The sequence below is a fragment of the Lepisosteus platostomus genome, chromosome 11 (genome assembly GCF_059453375.1).
Source record: "Lepisosteus platostomus isolate fLepPlt1 chromosome 11, fLepPlt1.hap1, whole genome shotgun sequence".
Lineage (NCBI taxonomy): Eukaryota > Metazoa > Chordata > Actinopteri > Semionotiformes > Lepisosteidae > Lepisosteus > Lepisosteus platostomus.
Window position 1 is genome coordinate 26,748,437 of NC_142621.1, and position 14,491 is coordinate 26,762,927.

At 42.1% G+C, this 14,491-nt stretch overlaps 1 protein-coding gene and 1 long non-coding RNA gene across 3 annotated transcripts in view; one reads left to right on the forward strand and one right to left on the reverse strand.

Moving 5' to 3' along the window:
• Positions 1 to 14,491, forward strand: part of LOC148652307 (uncharacterized) — a 75,886-nt gene that overhangs the window by 44,584 nt on the left and 16,811 nt on the right. The window lies entirely within an intron of this gene.
• Positions 3,422 to 13,085, reverse strand: LOC148652310 (fibrous sheath-interacting protein 2-like). The gene is made up of 6 exons (XM_088598952.1): positions 12,972 to 13,085; positions 12,215 to 12,376; positions 11,768 to 11,857; positions 4,901 to 5,040; positions 4,476 to 4,563; positions 3,422 to 3,595 (listed from the first exon to the last, which is right to left on the reverse strand). Exons 1-6 carry the CDS (start codon positions 13,083 to 13,085, stop codon positions 3,473 to 3,475), a joined length of 717 nt encoding a protein of 238 aa, XP_088455078.1. The 3' UTR covers positions 3,422 to 3,472.

A 14,491-nucleotide genomic window follows, 5' to 3' on the forward strand; every position in this document is an offset into this window, starting at 1 on the left:
TCAGATAAGCAGTGTACCTTACCTGTCCATATAAACTGTTCTCAATCACCTTCCTTTCACTAAAAAACATTATGATAAAAATTAATTAGTGTGACATTGCTACTACATGGACAAAATACGAACTATATTTTGCAATATTAAAAAATGGTGACTAATTAACAATATATAGGCATCTTTTCTAGTGGCAGAACAATTAATCTATTTTAAAGCATATTCTTGTGTAAAAAAGATGGCCTCCTAACCACAATTGTGTTCGTACTTTTTCAATTTACCTACTGGATGTCTAAAACTTGCTTAGGTTTTTAACTTTAATATGAGAGGCTTATAAAATAAAAATCACCACAACAAAATAGTACATTGGAAATGATAAATCTTAAACTTCAAACTGCAACTGTTCCATAACACTTTAGCGAGTATGGTACAATCGTGTTCCTATGTGAAGCAAGATCACTTGTAATTTACATCATTGTGTTTTCAACAACAACTACTTAAACAGGCGCAATGTATCTAACCAGTTTCATACTGGGTACCTCATAATTGACACATGACAAATACAGTTAAATTCAGAAAATAAATAGTAATTCTGCATTGAAATGTGAAGAAATATGTCATGTTTATGTTTGTACCCTGTTAACTTCATAGAGATTAGATCTTAGAGAATTTAAAGATTCTGTGAAACAGGCAGTTTGACCAGAGGTGCCCAGACGTTTGCATACAACTGTATGTTGCTGCTGCATCATTCAGGACAAAGCCCAAAATGCGTTTCCAACGCATTTGATGACTTAGTGTTACTTAGTTGTTACTGCCCTCTGGTGGTTGTTGATTGAAACATAACATCCGTTCAAACACGACCAGACATTTCTCCCACTGTCAATACTTCAGCAAAACTTCACATTTTATACTGGTGCCACAACATATTGTTAGTTATTATGATAGAAATGTGTTTTAATATGACTAATATATTATTGTTGTAATGCAGTATGATCAGAGTTATACATAAGTTCAATACAACAGTTTATTTTTGCGAAGGTTCAGTTAGTGTATTTTGACTGCTGCTCTAGTCATTGTCAATATCAATATTCAAAGTCAATGTTCTAGTCATTACAACAAAGCCAGTCTATGGTAAACTATATCTAGGATTTTGAAAAGTGCACATGAGCTAACACAACAATATGCACATGTTCTGTACTGTTAACAGACTGATTCATGCATTCGCAAAGAGAGAAAAAGCAATTTCACGAACTCAGCTGGGGAAGTGAGCTCAAAATAGAAAACAGTTGCTCTTTAAACATTTACGTATCACCATACTTAAAATGCTTAAAATAAAAACTTTATGTAAGCACTGATGCTTAACATACCACAACTGCAGAATGTAGGACTTACCCATCAGACAGCTGACTGATCAGAGGGACTTCATGAAACCAGTTGGAATCAGTAGTCACCTCTTCAGTGGAGTCAGGTGAAATATGAACTGACCCAAGAGAAAAGAATTATTGTCGCATTAGAATTCTCATGGCATGCATAAAAAAGTGATCAATCCAATTAACAACCAAAAAAGGCAGAAAAGATGTATTTATTCATAGATACAATTAGGATGCTGATTAAGATTTATTTATCGGTTTACCCATATAATTTAAATCATTTTCACACCTTAGCTCACAACACTTTTACTGCACCAGACTGTGGCACAATGGCTGCCCAGAGATCCCCAGACTTATTTGGAACCTTCTTCAGCCTTAACAGTAGATGTTACCAAGCTTTCAAAACCCAACACTTGTGCATTAATCATTGACATGTTTTTATCTGAATAAGCTATACAAATAAAACTGAATTGAACTAAACTGATTTTTTGGATTATATGTTCCATTGTCTTTCACAATATCTTTCAGTATCTCAGCACCCACTGAATTTCTCTGCAGCTGCATTGGAAAATTTGTCAAAACATAACTTTTTTCAAAACCTTTATTTTTTCTAGAAACAAATGAAAATACTGACCTTTGGTGATTTTAGAACTTTTCTCATTAGCAATGGTAACGTCTCTATTCTCCGTGCTAATGATCTCAGTAGAAGCTGTGCCACAAAGAAAACATCATTTTAGTTGAATAGTTATTTCAGATAGTTTAGATCAATAGATACTGTAAATGTGGATTACAGAAATGTTGAATATAATGTATGTACATGTTGTGGCTGGAAATTAAACAATCTGAAGATAATGAAGGATTCCTTCTTAATGTATTATTTTATGATACCTGCAACTTATTGCGTGTTTCCCTTTAAAAAGTTTTGATCTCAGTACATACATATTATTCTTTTCATACAGACATATGATTGAAAAGCTTTGGAATTTTGTAATTGTAGGTGTTTATTAAACAAATTCTACAGTTCTGTAATCAGTAGTAAACCTGAAGATGTTGTCAACCTGCATCTTTCCTTCTAGCCAACAAACTAAAACACATTAAATTGTGAACTAAGTCATAGTTGTACCACTGCAAATTATTGGATCTAGAACCTTACCCTGTTTTCCAGACTGAAGAATCTCATTAAAATATTGCGTTTTTATTCTGTCTTGCATTTCTCTTTCAAAATCCTTCCTTTCCTGTAAACTCTCATTTAGCTTTTGCTGCTGGAGAGCAACCTTCCTTTTATAATATTCAAATGCCTGAGAATGACAGAAAACCTTTCACAAGTGGCTATTCTTTAATGAAAAAGGAAAGCCTCTCAACAAAAGATGAAAAGGTCCATCTCATTGTTGAACATCTTGTTGCTAGTAGAAAACTTCCCGTCCATAAGGTCACTACAGGAGACTCCAATCTCATCTCAATCTACAGCACCCTGAAGCTGGGAAGCTGGGTCTGGTCAGAGCTCAGAAGAAGAAAGGCTGGGTCCGACATTACTTGGATGAAATACTCTGTGTGTAGTTCAGAACCTTGCAGGCTGGGTATAAGAGATTGAAGCAGCAATGTCTCTCCTCTAATGCCTAGGTAATGAAGAGGAGAGATCATCAACCACCCTCTTGGATCCTCTTGGGGAGATACCCCTGAGGGATACTTTAGAACAGCCAATTATGCAAAGCAGCATGTCTCTGGGATGTTACTTGGAATTAAAACCCACAACACGCAGAATAAATGCCACACAGGGAGGTGCCCAAGGCTGGAGATAAACCATGGGCTTTGGAGATGCAGTGCTATAACCATGAATTGGAGGCACCAAACACTACCAGAATATGGTGTTTTGGCACCTCTGTAGCATATCTTGGCATAACCACCCTAGAGTAGATGCACAATATAAGAGGTGCCAACATACCATGCTCATTGTGGTCACCGAGGATCCAAAAGGTATTAGTTTAGGTTATTAATTTAAACCTATAGGTGCTCATCTTGGAAATACAACAAAATATAGCTGCAAGGTCAGTGTCAAGTCCGGAATTTGCATGAAGAAAAGTTCACCTTAAGAGGATGAATCCAAACATTCATTACTCCAGTACCTTTTTGTGCCTTCTAGCTCTGGTCTGTTTCTTCAGCTGGGCCTGTCGCACCTCCCTCCGGGCATCTTCCTCTATCCTCATCTGTAAAGCCCTCTCTCTGATTTTCCACATCTGTAGAGCCATCAGTGAAAAGGCAAAGCCGATGAGAAACATCAGAAAGCTAGATTGTGTTGAGCACAGAACAGCTACGCTACTAGACATTTATATTTATATATGTCACCTGCTTATAGGTGGTACAGTAAATATTGAGGAATCTGTTAGATCATGTGGAGCTGAATCTCTCCCCTTTTTACAATCTAGCAAATGAGGCCTTTGGGCATTTTTCAGCATATTAGGAGCATTCAGCAGCTGAATGTGGTCTGGGAAGCCCAAAGACAAAATAACTGGGAAAATAACATACCATACAGCAATGTACAGTGAGAATGTGAAAAAAAAAAAACAAGAAACATGATTAAGCTGATGTAGAAAACCGATGAGGCTATATACTGTATATTGATAATGCTGGTGATTTGAAAGCTGATAAATCAATGAGAGGGGTGAATAAACTTTGTGTTTCAAAAGTGAGTTAAGCTACAGTGTGGAATGTAAGATTCATAAAAGCGTATGAAAAGTGTCTGAAGTCTAAGTGTGACGATACAGTAACATGATTCACTAAGGGTATCCACTCTGCAGAAATCTGTTCGGCTGGTAGAGGCATATACAGTATAAGGTGAGATAAATTTTTTAATGAGCATTTTGTAACATTAATGCTTAATTACTTGTCAGAAACACAACATCTTTTAAAACAGTTATGCTAGAGATCCTGTTATCTTTTGGTTGCTCCCCAATCAAGCTGTATTTACAGAGGTGTCACAGGGTCACTTGCCAGAGTGGATATAAATGTCTCTTATCAGTTTAAGATGCAGAAGGAAACCAGCTATTAAAGATCTCCCATCCAGGTGATGACCAGGAGCAGCCTTGGGTCAAAATAAATCAAACTGTATTCTCATACCTCATCCTGTCTGCTGTACTGCAGACCTTTCATACGCTGTATTTCACCACTGCATATCTCCTCTGTTTTCGGAGCTCCTGCCTGGTGCCTTCATAAACAACAACAGCAAAGAAAGCTTAATCCACAAGGCAATGTCAGACAGCAGCAGAGGAATTTGTGAATGTGGTATTTCCGTAGAGCAAATGTTCATCTTTTGGAAAACTTTGACTCAGTCAAAACTTCCACTTGCTTGCACAATTAATTAACTTAAGGCAAACCTTTACTTACAGTTGTATTCTTGACATCTAATGTTTAAACATAACAGTAAAATATTTACACATATTTACAGCGAAACAAAAAAAAAATGTGATACAAATACAACCAATCAGGAATCCAAAAGGCAGGAACTTGCTGTTAAAGAGTGAGGAGCTCCCGTATGTTATTACCTGTCTCTGTTAGCCATAAACTGGTCTGAAATATTCTTGGATCCTTCCTCAAGGAGCCATTCCCTCACATCGGTGAAGCTGATATCCCTGGGAATCTTGTTCTGCTCCTGGAGCTCCAAGAAATTCTTCACTATTGTTTTCTGAAAGCCAGCACAGCCTTTTAATAGAGTGCCACACTCCCTTCATTGCAAGGTTCTCCTAAGCACTATTATAGCCGAGTGTGCACTTCAAAACCAACACTGACTTTTTCCATTAGATTTTTAATTTGAACTCACACCGATAGAATGTGTTTGTATATGTATAAGAGTGAAGGCTGAGCTAGTGTAGTTTGTTGATCTAAACATTTCAATTTAAGATGTACATCTTGGATACAGTGGTTAACCTTGTTATCTCGCAACACTGGTGCCAGGGGCTCTATTCTGAGCCTGAGGTGATTTGTCTGTGTGGAGTTTGTATGGTCTCCCCATATTCACATGGGTTTTTCACGGTTTGCTCTGGTTTGCTCCCACAGTCCAAAGCCATACTATACTGGTAGAAAAAAAGGTTTCTAGGAAAATTGGTTCTAGAGTGAATTTGTGTCTGTGTGTGTCTTGCAATGGACTAAATTCTGGTCAAGGGTGTATATCGCCTTAAGCCCGTTGCTTTCTGGGATAGGCCCCGGCTCCCTGCAGCCCTTAGATGAGGCGGTTAGATTAGATGACGTGGATGGAAAGGGATGGATGGAAGTTCAAGTCATTTTTCAGCCTTGTCTGGCAAAGAAGACTTATAAATTCTGTTTTGGACTACACACAAAAGCTGCCTGTATTAACACGTGTTTGGAAAAATACATTTGTTTGCACTGAAAATGGATTAAAGTCTACAGAGCAGTACAGATAAGCAGTGAATGCTCCGATTCGGGTGGTACAATTAGTGGTTTACCACAAAGAAAAACATCCAGATATATTGCCCAGCCTCAATGAATAAAAAAACTATCTTTTTTTAACTCTGTTATCGTGAACAGAGAAGACTACAAGGCGACCTGTTTCAAATATTCAAAATCCTCACAGTCAAGTCTGCTTGTTGAACACTGACTTCTTTCAAGAAACAGCTGGATGAGACTCACAGACCAATTAACAAGTAATTACCAAACAGGCTTAAGAGCTTCCTCTCATTCGTAACTTTTCTTATGATATGAAACCCATATCCTGCATGCAGAAAGGACTATATGGGCTATAAACAACACAAAGTAGCATGAAAAGATGTACAGTATGGCTGAACTAACAAGAAGAAGCTAAAATAGGCTAGAGCAGTGACAAACATAAGCAACAACATCATCAGCGTCAAAACACTAAAACAGAAATGAGATTCATAGAAATTAGAGAAGAAACTGAAAGAAAACATTGAAATTGATCCTTAGAATACAAACACAGTCAAGGTAGAGACTTCCTTGAAGATGACATGATGACAGCAGTATATTCAAAAGTGCATAATGGAGAGATCTTATGTGTTACGAGTTCGGTAATAGGGACCGAACTAGTGAGTGAACCCACTTGCAGGAGCGAACAAAGCCAAGTCGTAAACCAAAAGCAAACCGTAATCGTAGGAACGAGCCGAGAGTCCAGGGGGAGCAAGATATCCGAAAGGGAACGTGTACCGAAGCCGAAGTGTGATCCGAAGTCGTAGTCCGTAGAGCAATCCGAGAATCCAGAGGTAGCCAGTAATCCAAGACAGAGCGAAAGTACCAATCCAAGTCGAGATCCGAAAAGCCGAAGTCCAAAGGGAAAAACCGTAAGCCGAAATCCAAGACAAACACAGAGTAGAAGAAACGCAACCAGGAAGCTCGATAGGGAAAACCAATACTGAGCAACGAGGTAGGGAAGGACAGGTGTTTAAGTAGGATGAGACGGGAGTGTGGTGGTGAATGGGAAAACTGATAGGTGAACTGATGGATAGGGGCTACACCTACTTCTGCCTCCTCCGTTGCCGAGAGGCAGGGATCGTAACATTACTCCCCCCTCTACGGGCGGCTCCTGACGCCCTAACGGGACGATCCGGAAGTTAAGGTGGAAGTCTTTGATGAGATTGGGGTCCAGAATATCCTTCTCCGAAACCCACGAGCGCTCCTCCGGACCGTAGCCTTCCCAGTCGACGAGATATTGTAGGGCTCCACGAGACCATCGGGAATCCAGGATTTTATTGACCGTGTAAGCAGGGAGTCCATCAATCACTCGAGGCGGTGGGGGTTTTTGTTGTGGTTTAGACAGGGTGGATCTGTGAAAGGGTTTAAGGAGGGAAACATGGAAAGTAGGATGGATCCGAAGGGTAGGAGGCAAGGCCAGTCTGTAAATTACAGGGGTAATCTGGGCGAGGACACGAAAAGGACCAATGTACCTGGGAGCAAGCTTGCCAGAAGGTTGCTTAAGAGGAAGGTTACGAGTGGATAACCAAACAAACTGACCGCGTCGAAGTCTGGGTGGGATCCGACGGCGCCGATCAGTTACCTTCTTCTGCTGAGCTGAGGTGCGAAGAAGGGTGGCTTTGGCCTTCCTCCAGAAGGTCTTCAGGTTAGAGATATAGTCCTGAACCGAAGGGACCTCTGTGTTGGGGTGGGAGTCAGGGATCAGAGGAGGCTGATAACCTAAGGCACACTTAAAGGGAGACATGCCAGTAGAAGTAGTATACAATGAGTTGTGTGCATACTCAGCCCATGGGAGCAAGGACACCCAATTATCATGGGTAGAGGAGATATAAGTTCGTAAATGGGTCAGCAGTTCCTGATTTATGCGTTCTGTCTGACCGTTGGCCTGAGGGTGGTAAGCCGAGGTAAGTGAGACTGAGGCGCCCAGTGACTTACAGAAGGCCCTCCAAAACCGGGAGACAAACTGAGGGCCCCTATCTGAAACAATATCCTTAGGGATGCCATGCAATCGGAAGATATGCTGTACAAACAATTCTGCTAGTTCTCGAGCTGTAGGTAAAGATGGTAGGGGAATAAAATGAGCAGATTTGGAGAAACGGTCTACCACTACCATAATAGTTGTGTGTCCATGGCTGGGTGGAAGGTCAGTAACAAAATCTACTGAGAGGTGGGTCCAAGGACGATCCGGGATGGGTAAGGGTTGAAGTAGACCCGCTGCCTTCATTCGGGAAGACTTCATTTGGGAACAGATAGCGCAGGCCTGGACATACTCCTTGGTATCCTTAGCCATAGTTGGCCACCAGAAGTCTCTGGAGATGAAATCCAAGGTACGGTGGACTCCAGGGTGTCCAGCGAAGCGGGAGTCATGACCCCATTGTAAAACTGCCGATCGGACGGGATGAGAGACAAATAACTTGTCCTGAGGACACTGAGGAGGTACCGTCTGCCCAACCAAGGCTCGTCGGACAATCACCTCAATGTCCCATCTTACCGCAGCCAGGAACTTACCAGATGGAATGATGGGTTCTAGGGTCAATTCGGCCTCAGGGGGGTCATGGATCCGCGAGAGGGCGTCTGCTTTGACGTTCTTAGAACCTGGAGTATAGGTGATCAAAAAATTAAACCTGGAAAAAAAAAGGGACCACCTAGCCTGGCGAGGACAAAAACGTTTGGCCGACTGCAGGTACTCCAGGTTTTTGTGATCTGTGTAAATCAAAAAAGGGTGATGAGCACCCTCTAACCAGTGCCTCCATTCCTCCAATGCCAGCTTAATGGCCAAGAGCTCACGGTTACCCACATCATAGTTCATTTGGGCAGGGGATAACTTCTTGGAGAAGAAGGCGCAGGGGTGAAGAATCTGTTTTTCTCCATGACGCTGAGAGAGAACAGCCCCCACACAATGGCCAGAGGCATCCACTTCGACTACAAAAGGCAAAGTTGGATCAGGGTGTTTTAGGATGGGGGCTGTTGTGAACAGGTGTTTCAGACGCTGAAATGCTTCTTCGGCTTGAGGGGTCCATTTGCCTTGTCTTGGTCCTTTACGGGTCAAGGAGGTTATGGGAGTGACCACCGAGCTGAAGTTTCGAATAAACTTCCTGTAAAAATTAGCAAAGCCGTGAAATCGTTGAATGTGTTTGAGGTTCTTGGGTGTGGGCCAATCAGTAATCTCCGAGACTTTACTCGAATCCATTTCCACACCCTCTGGAGAGATGACATAACCTAAAAAATGAATCCTTGAAGCATGGAAGGTACACTTCTCCAGTTTGACATATAGTTTATTCTTGATGAGCCGGGAGAGTACTTCTCTGACGTGGAGAACATGATCCTGGAAGGAATCAGAAAAAATTAGAATGTCATCTAGATAGACCAAGACAAATCTTTGTAGTAGATCACGAAAGATGTCATTAATAAAAGACTGAAACACCGCTGGGGCATTAACCAAACCAAAGGGCATGACCAAATATTCGTAATGTCCATGGGTAGTCATAAAGGCCGTCTTCCACTCATCCCCTTCCCGAATGCGGATTAGATTATAGGCCTCTCGTAAATCCAGTTTGGTGAAGACTTTGGCTCCATGCACCGACTCAAGTGCTGCTGGAATTAGAGGCAAAGGGTACCGATTCTTGATTGTGATCTCATTGAGACCACGATAGTCGATGCAGGGACGAAGCCCACCATCCTTCTTTTCCACGAAAAAAAAACTGGCACATGCTGGTGAAGTGGATGGACGTATAAGTCCAGCTTTCAGAGAATCCTGTATGTAGACTTTCAGGGCCTGAGACTCAGAACTGGAGAGCGGAAAAATACGACCTTTAGGAGGGATAGTACCTGGCAGAAGGTCAATGGCACAATCATAAGGTCGATGAGGTGGGAGGGTCAAGGCCTCCTGCTCATTAAAGGCTTCCTGTAGATCGGAATATTGAGGGGGTATGGTAGGAACCCCTGAAGGGGATGCCGCCGTGAGTGCAATTCGTACTGGTAGACGACAGCAGTCTTTAATACATCTGGGTCCCCAAGCTAAAATTTCTTTTCGGGACCAAGAAATGTTAGGGTCATGCTGTTGTAGCCAAGGAAAGCCCAACACCAGAGGATGTGTTGGGGTCTCAAGGAGATAAAACCAGATGTCTTCCACATGGGTGGCGCCAATCTGCAAATTTATAATTTCAGTTTGCCATCTAATGAGTCCTGGAGATACGGGGGAGCCGTCGATCGATTGAACACGAAGTGGTGTAGTCACCGGGGTCAAGGGTAATTTCCACGTTTGAGCGATGGAGGCATCAATAAAGTTTCCTGCCGCCCCTGAGTCTATAAAAGCTAGAAGAGGTCTCCTTTCATTACCCCAGAATAGTGTAGAACGAATAAAAAATCCAGAGGAAAACTGAGGGGATTGAGAAATCTCACTCACCTTAGGAACTTGAGAAGGTGGGCTGCGCCTCAAGGACGAGTATGAGGCAGGGCAGGCCGCTTTAAAGTGTCCTAATTTCCCACAGTACATGCAGCGACCCTCTCGTTGGCGCCTCTCTCGTTCTTCAGGGGTTAACTGGGTTCGGGCTACTTCCCTAGGTTGATCTGAGTCGAAAGATCTGATAGAAGAAAGCCGAGGAGCCTTTAATATTGAGGTCCGAGATCTTTCAGCACTCCTTTGACGAATTCTGATATCCAATTCCAATACTCGTGAAATTACTTCTTCCAAGGTACTGCCCAATTGCGGCATATTTACCAGATGATCCTTTATTTCTTCACTGAGTCCTTGACGGAAAAAAAAAAATTAGGACCTCGTTGTTCCAGTGAGTCTCCGCTGCTGCTACTTGAAAATCTATAGGATAGTCTTGTACAGCCCGGCAGCCCTGGCGGATGGAGGAGAGGCGGAAGGCAGAGTCTTGACCAACTACAGGATAACAAAAAACCCCCTTAAATTTTCCTAAAAAGAGATCATAATCCTGAATTTCAGGAGCCTTGTGATCAAGCAGAGCAGTAGCCCATTCCAAAGCGCGGCCGGTTAGCAGTGAAACTATGAAGGCGATCTTGTCCTGAGGAGAAAAAAAGGTTTCCGGATGGAGCCTGAAAACCAGCGCACACTGTGCTAAGAAGCCCCGACATTTCGTAGGGTTGCCGTCAAACCTGTCAGGTGGAGTTAGTGGAAGAGGCCGAGGGGCAGGTGTAGCAGCTGGCGGGGGTGGAGCCGAAGCGGCAGCCCCAGCGTTGCTTCCTAGATTGCCGATGGGCGGCATTGCAGACAGGTGCGCAGAGATCTGTTGGACAGAAGCCTGGAGCTGGAGTAAGGCTTGTCCGTGCTGATCCAAAGCCGTGCGAATCTCCTGTTGCTCCGCTGGGTCCATGTTAAATGGCTCAGTATTCTGTTACGAGTTCGGTAATAGGGACCGAACTAGTGAGTGAACCCACTTGCAGGAGCGAACAAAGCCAAGTCGTAAACCAAAAGCAAACCGTAATCGTAGGAACGAGCCGAGAGTCCAGGGGGAGCAAGATATCCGAAAGGGAACGTGTACCGAAGCCGGAGTGTGATCCGAAGTTGTAGTCCGTAGAGCAATCCGAGAATCCAGAGGTAGCCAGTAATCCAAGACAGAGCAAAAGTACCAATCCAAGTCGAGATCCGAAAAGCCGAAGTCCAAAGGGAAAAACCGTAAGCCGAAATCCAAGACAAACACAGAGTAGAAGAAGCGCAACCAGGAAGCTCGATAGGGAAAACCAATACTGAGCAACGAGGTAGGGAAGGACAGGTGTTTAAGTAGGATGAGACGGGGGTGTGGTGGTGAATGGGAAAACTGATAGGTGAACTGATGGATAGGGGCTACACCTACTTCTGCCTCCTCCGTTGCCGAGAGGCAGGGATCGTAACATTATGGAAGCCTTCATCCAGAAACGTTACTGATTGCGGGCTGGATAAAGGCAGACGTCTATGATGAAGAGTCAGAATCAGATGGACGGTTGTTTAAAAACATCACACTTACCTGTTTAGTCACATAATTTTTGTCATACTGCAACTTCACATTGCTAAGGTAGTTATGATATTGATTGTATTCTTTCAAAGAGCAGAAGACCTGAAAACAGACAAAACATGTTTCAAGTACTGTCTAGGAGGTTAAATGTTTTTATTTTTATTTTACAAATCTAGAGCACAGTCAAGTACTCTGTGTTTGAATATTTATTGAGCATAAGGACTTTAGCACAAACCATAGGCCTGCTTTGATTACATCTACTATTACATGCTTTGATTACAACCAAAGGCCTGCCCACCGAATACATCTATGCTGGAGTGCAGACATGAGTTAAATCACGCTACTGGAAACTATTACAGCTAAATGAGCTAGAACCTGGTCTATTTTTTTTGACAACACCTCACTCCTTCACCGTACCAAAAAAGCCTCATTCTTTGCACAAACTCCAAACAGCCTTACTTTCTTCTGCTCATTGATTAAGCCTCTGTTCAGCAGAGACTCCTGCATGCCCTTGCGATGGTAATAGGTGCGCAGGTGGGGGTCATGGAGGCTGTTGTACTTCGAATCCAAAAGGAAACCACGGGGATCAGTCAGAGTGAAGTCAGGAGATGGCTGGTGCAGCTGAAATAGAAGGTAAGTATTTTATTAAAACATGATATGTATAGGTAAACACAGATATGTATCCCCCTATGTTTCTGAACATAAAAATGAGAATGTTTTTTTTCTCCCCCCTCCGAAGGCTGTCGCCAGTTTCTTGGAAGACTACTCCAGAATCGCTGTTATCATTTTTTTCTACGTTCTTGAAAATCAAATTCCAATTTCTCAGTCATTGTAGCCAACTAAAAATGACTACATTGCAAAAAGACAGTAAGCACAATAAGCTTTAAGGCATACAGTACAGCTGAATTTCAATAATGTGATCAATATACTGCGTCCAGAAAAATATATAACCTTACTCCTGATGTTATATGCACAAAGATGTCAAGGGAAGACAGTTTGCTTACAGTTTAATCATTACAGCAACCACATTATACTAACACACACAGAAATGTGTTAATGTGTCCCAGGTATCATTTCATATTATACAATTTTACATGTTGGTTTACCCCTAAAAAGAAAGAAAACCATGAATAAACATGTCATTTTTTACAATTTAAATGTTTGGATTTAAATAAGAATAAATGTATTCATGCTTTTCATTTTAGGTTGCACTTACTTTCTCCGAAAGAGCAGTCCTGCAAAATTGAGGTTTAGACCCTGGGATTAACGGCAGTTTAGTGCCGAAGGGTCTCTCCAACAGCTGCTGCTCTCCCTGCAGTGCATACAGCATGGTGTAGCAGCCCTGAAACACAGAACATAGCTATCGTACCTCACAGAACCACAGCCAAAACGCCAGAAAAAACAAGCAGAGCTGATGGCAGAAATGATTTCATCTGTCACAGAGTGAAATAAAATGGGTGTGGGGGCAACAGCAGGTATCAAGGACAATGTTGACTTTGCATAGAAGTTTGTATAGAATGACCAGTGACTTCAATGAGGGTGGTAATATGTGTCTTTCTTTGTTCTGGGGCTTCCTACTGATCAAAGATGCTATTGCAAACATTGTTAATTACCACACAGTTCAGAGAAGACACATGGAATGTCAAAACTGGCCTAGCCGAGCCTCAGACTGAGGAGGTGGATCTAGAACATAACAATTCTAGAAAATCTAGAATGTTCTAGAGCAATCTTACACCTGGCCATCTGTATATAGCCATTTGATCAATGAGCCCCAAGAAAGGTAGGGGGGCTTTAATAACCCCAGTGACAGAGCACACAAAAACAGAAGAAACAGGAATAACCAATTTGTACCACAGCACCCAGGAGAGGGTTTGGACACCAGGGACTCTCTACAGTGAGCAAGGGAGGAAGGCTTTAGCATTTTCTTCCTCCCCTCTCTACTCAAAAAATTGACTCAGAGACAAATGGGGGGGGCATATTAAAAAACAGACTCAGCCAGGACTGAGGAGGATCCCTAAGACTACACAGAGTTTCTTTGCTATGACAGAAGCAGGCACACCAGGTCTCCAACTGGGGCTGGGTTTGGGAGAATATTTGCAGCTGGACTTTTCCTTTGGAACTCTGGTTTTGGTAACTGGGGTCAAATGGGGCTCTTGAGCTGCTCTGCAATGTGTTCTGTGAGTATGTAAGTACCTCTAGTGGATAAATTGTAATCTGTGTTCTGTGGATTAGGCTATAATAGATACTGGAATTGCAAAGTACTGTAATAAAAATGGAAATGATGTAGGATGACTGTGTTCTCTGGTCTGTGGATGCACTAGTGGTTCTGGAAGATAAAAAGAACTTGTTGCTGGGGGAAAAGGTCTTTAGAATTGCTAGGTGGCATAATCAGCTACAAAACTAACTTTTAAAAGCAGTCCCTGCATTTAAGGGCCACGGTTCCTGACATATCTTTTTATAGATAGGTAAGAAGAGTTACCCTAGGGTGTTCAGAGGGCTAAAGCAGTTCATAACATTCTTTTTTTTTTCTTCTGCACAAACGAGTTGATTCTAAAGTCTGTTTAGAGTTTTAGATTGGGAAGGCATATTCTCACCCAAGACATTTTAAGACAACAAAAGAAAAGTACAGTACGTATATTCCCATAAAATACAGAACACATAGCTGGAATTTTTAAAATCACGTTCCATTTATTTTACCTTCTAGAGCTTTTAAAACAGTATTAGAAATATTACTAC